Below are 9,586 nucleotides of genomic sequence, written 5' to 3'. Positions count from 1 at the left end.
GGGGTTGGGGGTGTGTGTGTTGGGGTGTGTGGGGTGTGTGTGTGTGGCGTAGCCTAGTGATTAAAGCGTCATCCCGAAGACCCGGGTTCGATTCCCCTCATGGATACAATGTGTGAAACCCGTTTCTGGTGTCCCCAGCCGTGATATTGCTGGAACATTGCTAAAAGCGGCGTTAAAACTAAACTTACTCACTCACTCACTCACTCACGAATCCAGAGGAAAAGCTTCATATTGGTGTTTGATTAATTGGACATAGTTAGATCAAAAGGAAGTATTTCCAGTAAAACTTTCCCGTTGGCTATATTGATCTCTCGTGTAGTGTGTCACCGCTTGACGTTCTGACAGCACAAGAAGTGGATGTTTGTAGACCTTTGTAAAGGCAGAGAATCATGAGATCTGGATCATGTCACACTCGGGCAAAATATTTGCTGCTTGCGTTCAACATCTTGTTGTGGGTGAGTCAGATATTTTATTATACAGTCTCGTTATACAAAGAACATATATTTAATAGGGTTAAAAAAAATTGCCGAACATCCAGCATACAGTAGTTAGTGTGGTTGTGATATGTGGTGTAAAATCTTGTCTAAGATTGTTAAGCAAATACACCACGTACGCGTGTGTGTATGTGTGTGTGAGTGAGTGAGTGAATGAATGTGAGCGTGTGTGAGTGTGTTCATACAACTAAGCCTTTATAGGCCTACGGAGATACCATAATGTAACATTGAAATCCCACTGAGACTAGGTATACTTCGAGTCGACTGTACCTGTCTCCTCGTCGTAATGCCAAGTAAAAAACAGGGTAACAAGCATTTTTCTACAGCAAGAGGATAACCTCTCCCATTATGACGTCATAAACGACCAGAGACATGGACTTGGAAATCGAAATTGAATTACACTACACACGGAAATATTTACAGCAGAAACTATGAATATTCTTCAAGTATCCAGTGAAATATTTCCTCACCCAACGGCTTCCGTGTGCTAGATTTGCTTGCTTGATATACATTAACAACAACGCACCACTTAAAAGTAAATAACGTAAATAAAATAGTGAGTGAGTATGGTTTTACGACGCTTTAAGCAGCATGACTCCAGCATGAGCAGGGCAGGAACACCAGCAACGGGCTTCACAAAGAAACGTGCTGAAATAAACCATAGTATTATTATTAACTATTAATCTATACAAATTACTACAAAGGCACCACTATGGCAGCACAACATAGAGTAGTGGTACATATGAAAAGATAATATACCAAACCAAACTCATTCAGTTGACATTACGCTAATAAATGTGGTGGTGGTGGAATTGGGTTTAACGTCGTGCTTGAGAATATTTCGCTCATATGACGACGTGCATGCGAGTGTATGTGTATGTGCGGCTGCTTGTACTAGCCCAGACTGAATCTGGTTTTATAGTACTAGCCCACTGAGATACCATGCCCCAGTGAAGCATGACTACCCCACTCAGACACATTATACTGACTCCGAGCCGACCAGTCCTTGTTGTACCCATTAATGCCGAGCGCCAGGCAGGGACCAACAAGTAGCATATTTTAACGTATGACGCGGTCGGGGATCGAACCTGCGACCTTCCGCACTCCGGGCGGACGCTCTAACAACTACACCACGGAGGCGGTCTAATAAATGTCAAGATACATTACACATGTTTCCTGTTGTGTTAGACATCAACGATTTGTCTGCTTGTAATCTGGTGTATCACTATCAAGACAGTAGGATAGCCTAGTAGTTAAAGCTTTCGCTCTTCACTCTGGAGTCGACTCAAAACATGGGTACGGTGTTCGAAGCCGAGATACTGCTAAATGCGGCGTGAAACCATACTCTCTAACTATAATGTATTCGTGGTGCCCATGTTATTTATGTAGATTCCCTGGGGCATTTCGGAATAGAAACTTGACCACCAGCTACTGATTCTTGGTGTTTGGAGATTTTTATCTAATTAATTAAAAGGTTCATAGACCTTTGTTGTATGTCAATGTGTCAATGTACACCGACCAAGTTTATGATATTAATCACGGGATTGTCTGGTTTAGGCTATTTTTGTCGTTGGAATATTGCTCGACAATATCGAGTTCTTCAGAGATAACAAAGTCCTAGAATATAACAAAAGCGACTGAACCCTTTCCCAGGTCATCATAATAGATTATCTGCCGAAACAGATTCTGTTGGACGTAAAAGTGAAAACTAGAGGTTAAAATCTATCAATGAAAATCAGTGATAACATCAGGTGTTCACGAACCACATCTATCCAGATATAGGTCTGTGTTTCAACTGCATCTATATTTCCTTGTGTTTAGCTTATTGGACTGGCAATGGTGGGTTTGGGGATATGGATCCTGGTCGCAGACTTTGATGTTAACGATGGCAAAGTACCGACGATAATATCTGCCACGCTCATTGCTGTGGGTTGTGTTATAATCATCACAGGAATTACTGGTTGTCATGGAACCATCAAGGAAAGTTCGTGTCGTCTCCTCGTGGTGAGTACAAAATTGCCCTTTTTATCCATTTTACTGGAAGAATGCGGGGCGTGGTTGGCGAGCTGGCTAAGGCACCAAGCTAGTGATCCAGCGGGCATGAGGTGCCGGGATCGAGCCCACCTGTGACCGGGTGTCAAAACCTTGGAGTCAACTTTGTGTGCAGACTCTTTCAATGTTGTCACAACCCCTCGTGTACAGTACACAATACTGTGCACTTAAAAGAACCCACGAATCCGTTGGGTATATGACCGATGGTGCCTACATGAATACATGCAAACACCCAGCCGCGGGTACAGCAAAGTGCAGTGAAATTGGACAAAGTACTGTGGCTATGTGTCCCCGTCCACCCAGCTGTGTATGGGTACTTCGTAAGGATGGGAAAGCCGCAATAATTCGGTGCGTCTTGTGGCAGCAAGAGTTTTTTGCTCCTCAGGGAGTTGAGATTAATAATATGACGTGCCGTTGAGATTGACATTCAATGATCCAGGGAAATACCAGCGCCTTGAGCATGCACTAGTGCGTGGATATGTGCGCTATATAAATATCCAATAATATTAAAATAAAATAAGAATTAAAAAGGCTTATATCTTGAATACGTACCGTCACGTTACTAAGGGGATAACTGTACTGTTTGACGAATTGGGGACGTATACCGGTGGTTATATAGCCGCAAATTTAGTTATATCGGCGACGCGCTTCTGCAAATGACAATGTCCTGCAAAGCAGCGTCCCCCCAATAGTTTAGGGATACATTCAAAGATTTTGGTGAATCGGTTTTCAAATTGCGACCGTATATGCTGATTATACGGTCGGAAATGTATAGCATTGACCAATCAGAACTCGTGTTACATACTAAGTTGAATTAGAATGCAATATATCGTTATTGTAGAGCGGTTGACGAAACGTCGATGGGCAAACGTTATGTGTGTGTGTGACGTATACGGGATGATCGCGTCCATGCCGTTTGTCAGTGTGGTAATGAAAAGAGAGAATATCGTTAAACTGAAACTTGATTGTTGATGTTGGATTTCTCAAATTATTACACAGAAGATATATCAGGTGTCTAGTGAAACAAGATGACGTCGAGTGACGTGAACAAACATGATATATATTTTCACGAGTGGCGCAGCGCATGCAATAATCCATTCATTATGTACTTTCGTTGTTTCTTTAATTACATTTAAACATTTGTCCGAGAAAATTCATTTAACGAAATCCAAATTCTCCCAAATATAAACTAAAAACTGTCAACTTGTTTGTTGCGATTTTTTAAATTATCATTGTATCAATTAACTCAACACTTAACAAAATATCCATCAACCCATCATGTTGGTATCAGCGTAAACGTCAACACTGGGTTCTGATGGCCGAATATATGAAAACCACAAACAAACATGGCGCTCCGGAGAACTCTGCAGTGAACATATCGAATTTTGTCATTGCAGTGAAAATATTACGTTTCTCAAACTCGAAAATCTTAGTTTTCACACATAAGTATTGAATAAATTGCGAATGACAACTAGCATTATAGGCGTTATGTAGCATAATGTTTCACTGTATGTTTGTTAAATAACTGGGCGGTGGGGTAGCCTAGTGGTTAAAGCGTTGGCTCGACGCAAAGAAGACCCGGGTTCGAATCCCCACATGGGTACAATGTGTGAAGCCCATTTCTGGTGTCCCCCGCCGTGATGTTGCTGGAATATTGCTAAAAGCGGCGTTAAACCAAACTCACTCAGTCAGTCAGTCAGTTAAATAACTACACTGTGCCAGGTTCGTAAATAGAGATTATAAACCGAGTGAGTTTCCGTATCATTAATATCATATATTAGTAATAAAATTGTATTATGCGAGCCTATGGCGAGCATAATACATAAATTTTAATTCCTAATATATGATATTAATGATACGGAGACACACTCGGTTAATAAGCTCTTTATCATATAATGTCATTCTTAAAATTACTCTAAAAAAAGAAGCAAATCGTACGTGAATTTATATGAAGAGAATCGAAAATTCGCGTAAGAATACTTAGTGGTACACCAAGGTGAAGGTCGTTCATGACGGCGGCACAAGGTTGTGACTAGTTGCTAATACAGTGCAAACAAAACTCATGCTCAAAATGAGATCTTTCTGTCTAAAAGGAACAACAGAACCGGGCAGGGTTTTCCTGGCAATGTTTCTGTTTTCATGGCGGGTAATCACCTCATCAATATCAGTTTTTGATACCTGACGGAATCGATTCGTCGTCTGCATTGTGATCGATAGATCGAAATCCTTGGTTGGTACTTTCTTAGACGATTGCCTTTCAGTCGTGCCTCATAATCCGTACCTTCAATTTGAACGAAGTACTACGTTTCATGTTTTCCAAAGTCAATTACTGCAGTAACGACTCCAGAACCTCTGTCATAAATTCTTACAGAATCACCAATTTTGATAATGGGGGCAGCCATGTTTGTTTACTAACAATGTAAACTCGTGACGACGTCATCAATGAAATGTTAAACGTTTTAGGATTCGCATGGCGTGTATGGAGTTTTGTGAAAGTAGTTCGTGGATTGACGTAATTTGCATAGATAACAAGTTTATCAGATTGCATTATTGCACCGATAACAACCCCCATTTGATGATAAATAGAGATACCAACATGACTTGTTCTTATTTGCATATTAGCCAATGCTGTTTTTCATATGCTGTCCTTATCCTGCTCAGAAACATATGACAAAATGAATTACAGTAATGAAATTGAATATATATTGCTCTCAACGGATGTATTCTTTGGGTAACGTGTTTATGTTTCAGTTCTCTGTAAGCTTGTTCCTCATCTTCTCCGGATTGCTTGGAGCTGGGGTTGTGATGACCATCAACAGGGAAAGTGTAAGTTAATTACAGTTTTAGATCGTAACTAAAATCATATCAATGTGTTCGGTGTACAAATAAGGGGTTTCGGGTTTGGCTCAGATATACGGAAATATTGATACAACGTACTACACAGTCTAAGGAACGAGATACCGTCAGATAAAGATAATATTTTTATGGGAGAAACTTTGTCCAAATGCAGACGGATTCCGTCTTGAAAGCTGAATTTATGGAGTGGATGGTCAAGCTCATTTTTGTTTGTTTGTTTGTTTGTTGTTTAACGCCGCACTCAGCAATATTCCAGCTATATGACAGTGGTCTGTACATATTCGAGTCTGGACCAGACAATACAGGGATCAACATCATGAGCATCGATCTGCGAAATAGGGATAGGATGACACATGTCAACCAAGTCAGCGAGCCTGACAACCCGATCACGTTAGTCGCCTCTTACAACAAGCATGGCTTGTGAAGATCAATTCTAACCCGGATCTTCACGGTGGAATAACCCCCAGAATAGGAATGACAGAGTAAAGTTGTAAAAGCGGTTTCTTTGCTCTGATCACCGGCTTAATTACAGACTTGTGCCGATTCAAGGGATTAATATTCATTTACGATATTCAAACGTTTACCTTAAAAAAGGTCATTTTGCGGCCATGAGACAGAAGGTCCGCGTGATGCAGGTCTCAGACTCTTACCAATTACATGAAACATGGGTACCGGTATTGAAACATGGGTACCGGTATTGAAACATGGGTACCGGTATTGAAACATGGGTACCGGTATTGAAACATGGGTACCGGTATTGTGCTGACAAACCAGAAACAGCATGCGGTAGAATTCGTCAAACACACGGAAATGGAGACAAACGAGAAGTGAGAACGAAAAGCAATATTATTCCAGAATGATGCAGTTTGTCATTTTCAAGCAGGATATCGTTTTAACGTTTTCTAATGTTCTATGTTTGTAGCTGTGCAATTCTACCGAAACCGAAGACACTGTGAAGGTTAGTTGACAAATTTTCATCAGTATTTAAAACCCCCCAACAACATACAAGCGTATTACAAATTTATAACACGGTGGCATGTGCTGCAGTAAAACATGACATATGCTAAACTGACTTTTCCTGAAAATCAGACTAATGTTCGGAAGCCATGGTTCGCGACCACCTGGTGTCATGATTGTCGTTGTATAAATTGTCATCCCTGTTTTGCCTTTCAAGCCCAATGAGGTGAGGTAAGGTGAAATTGGGAGCATAACATAGAGAAGTGGTACATATGAAAAGATAATATGCCAAACTCATTCAACTGACATTACGTTAATAAATGTGGTGTTGGTGTTGGAATTGGGTTTAACGTCGTGCTTGAGAATATTTCGCTCATATGACGACGTGCATGCTTGTGTATGTGTATGTGCGGCTGCTTGTACTAGCCCAGACTGAAGCTGGTTTTATAGTGCTAGCCCACTGAGATACCATGCCGCAGTGAAGCATGAATACCCCACTCAGACACATTATACTGACTCCGAGCCGACCAGTCCTTGTTGTACCCATTAATGCCGAGCGCCAGGCGGGGACCAACAAGTACCATATTTTAAGGTCTTTTGGTATGACGCGATCGGGGATCGAACCCGCGACCTTCCACTCTCCGGGCGGACGCTCTATCCACTACACCACGGAGGCGGTCCTCAATGAGATAATCGCCACTCGTTATTGTTTGGTGTCCACAGTACAGGCCGACCATGAAATAATCTTTGGGCCTTGGTTATTGGGAGACAGAACATTTCGGGGTCATTGCTTCAAAACATGAGGACAGTCTCTGTGTGAGAATGTACCGATCACTTTTTGTAACATCTGAGGATGCTGAATTTTCCCAGGTATTTCAGGATCAAATTTGCTTTTTAAAACGTTTGAAAGCATCTTCAGGAACATATTTTGCGCCTGTAAAAGTCGTTATTGACAGTTTAAATCTTATATTATAAGTGTCTTCTGTATGAAGAGAACCTGCAGTTTGTATTGTACTGACGTCGAAAAGAAACTACATCAGTACTTTGAGAGACAGTTGACAGGATGTTAGGTAGGAAATACACGTACATTACAGAATGAGAGCAGTGTTTTGGCACCGTGTGCACAAGGCCTTGTCCCATAAAAGCAGAAATGTTACAAGAAACAAAGATACAGGTCAAAACATTGATATTGTCAAACTAAGTGTAAGAATGGACTCACTACAAATCATAAATCAACATTATAATATTGAGCATGTCCGCCCTGGCGATCAGTGAAGACCACAGCACGCCTCCTACTGACGGTGGTTCTGGTGGCTACTGACTGCATGCCTTTCATGTTAATCCCCTGGGATTCAGGTCACGAGAGTGAGTTTGTTGGGGTGAAGGCAGTTTTCCAGTTATGCCAAAAAAGTATGTAGGCCAGGGTGAAACGGTCATGGTTTGGATAAAAAACCTCAGCAATATGGGGGTCTAACGTCTCGCGTTATATATTGTTCTGGAAGACTATGACACAGTACTTACGTTTTGATCTATTTCTCTCTCTCTCTCACGTGTGCTATCCTAACTGTACATTGTGTCGAAATAATCATACATTCATGCATTATGTGTGTTATTTTACATCATGAACAGGGCTGCTCTGGCTTCACTAATATTGTGGCTGGCCTTTCCATCGGGTGTGCTCAAGTCATGGTAAGTACACACAATACATGATATGTCGATATCCCTAACATGACTTTTACTGTGACATTCCGTCATCTCATCAAATCTGACTCTTTTACAAGGATTTAAGAAACACCCTGTGTCCAGCTTTACCAAACGTATTGCAAATTGATATAGGATACATTATTACGTCTAAATCCCATTTACAAAGAATCTTAATATATGAAATAATTAGAATTATAGTATTTGTTTCTAATTTATATTTGAATATTCACCAAGAAAGTTACGATATTACATCGATGCATATGACTGGCTTGGGAAATGGGGACTCAGCATGAACAGGCATAAAACGCATACTATTTTGTTCTCTGTCTCAAAGGTTCTAGGTCTGGCGTTCTCGTTGACATTCCACTGCACAAAGTGATGAAAGGAAGTGAAGAAGCATCACCGGATGGACGTTTTGTATTCATGACAATTTACTTCCGGTCGAGGCACATGTCACTTGTCTTGATGTTCAGATGTGAAAAATTAAAAAAGTTTAATCCAAAAATATCTTGAACATCGGCTGCCATATTATTAATAATGAAGGTGGCGCTGTACAGATTTAACAATATTCTCTTTATATAGAGCATATTAATAATGTTTCGTGCCATAGGAATATTTTGTATAAATATCACTCCAGATAAGTGATTGTGGTAATTATTGGGGTGGTTTCTAATTCTGGTCAGGTTATACTTTAAATGCAGAGTTAGCTTGAAGCTCTGATCAAGTTTCACTGATAGTCTAATGCGATTTGTAGTCACACAATCGTTAGAACTGAAATACATGTTAATGCACGGACTATACATGTCATCCGGTTTCACAACTGTCAACTAACATGTCAGAGTGACACTGTCACAAACCTGGTTTCATTTCCTGGTGGAGTGTAGATATTGCACGGATGTGCAGGGGCGTGGTGTAACATGTCAGAGTGACACTGTCACAAACCTGGCTTCATTTCCTGGTGGAGTGTAGATATTGCACGGATGTGCAGGGGCGTGGTGTAACATGTCAGAGTGACACTGTCACAAACCTGGCTTCATTTTCTCGTGGAGTGTAGATATTGCACGGATGTGTAGGGGCGTGGTATAACATACGTCAGAGTGACACTGTCACAATCCTGGCTTCATGTCCTGGTGGAGTGTAGATATTGCACGGATGTGTAGGGGCGTGGTGTAACATGTCAGAGTGACACTGTTACAAACCTGGCTTCATGTCCTGGTGGAGTGTAGATATTGCAGGGATGTAGGGGCGTGGTATAACATGTCAGAGTGACACTGTCACAAACCTGGCTTCATGTCAGTGTAGTGTAGATATTGCACGGATGTGTAAGGGGCGCGGTATAACATGTCAGAGTGACACTGTCACAAACCTGGCTTCATGTCCTGGTGGAGTGTAGATATTGCACGGATGTGTAGGGGCGTGGTATAACATGTCAGAGTGACACTGTCACAATCCTGGCTTCATTTCCTGGTGGAGTGTAGATATTGCACGGATGTGCAGGGGCGTGGTGTAACATGTCAGAGTGA

General features: G+C 41.3%; 1 protein-coding gene across 1 annotated transcript; it reads left to right on the top strand.

The window, feature by feature from the left end:
- The first annotated feature begins 244 nt into the window (after window positions 1–244).
- LOC124262744 (tetraspanin-8-like) lies at window positions 245–8,558 on the top strand. Its single transcript, XM_046697291.1, has 6 exons — window positions 245–455; window positions 2,316–2,498; window positions 5,298–5,372; window positions 6,325–6,360; window positions 7,989–8,048; window positions 8,398–8,558. The coding sequence occupies exons 1-6, from the start codon at window positions 390–392 to the stop codon at window positions 8,440–8,442; spliced, it is 465 nt and encodes a 154-aa protein (XP_046553247.1). The 5' UTR covers window positions 245–389; the 3' UTR covers window positions 8,443–8,558.
- The last annotated feature ends 1,028 nt before the right edge of the window (window positions 8,559–9,586 follow it).

Source organism: Haliotis rubra, unplaced genomic scaffold (genome assembly GCF_003918875.1).
Source record: "Haliotis rubra isolate DU_JTF1 unplaced genomic scaffold, ASM391887v1 Scf851, whole genome shotgun sequence".
NCBI lineage: Eukaryota > Metazoa > Mollusca > Gastropoda > Lepetellida > Haliotidae > Haliotis > Haliotis rubra.
This window is presented reverse-complemented; position numbering and strand designations above follow the sequence as displayed.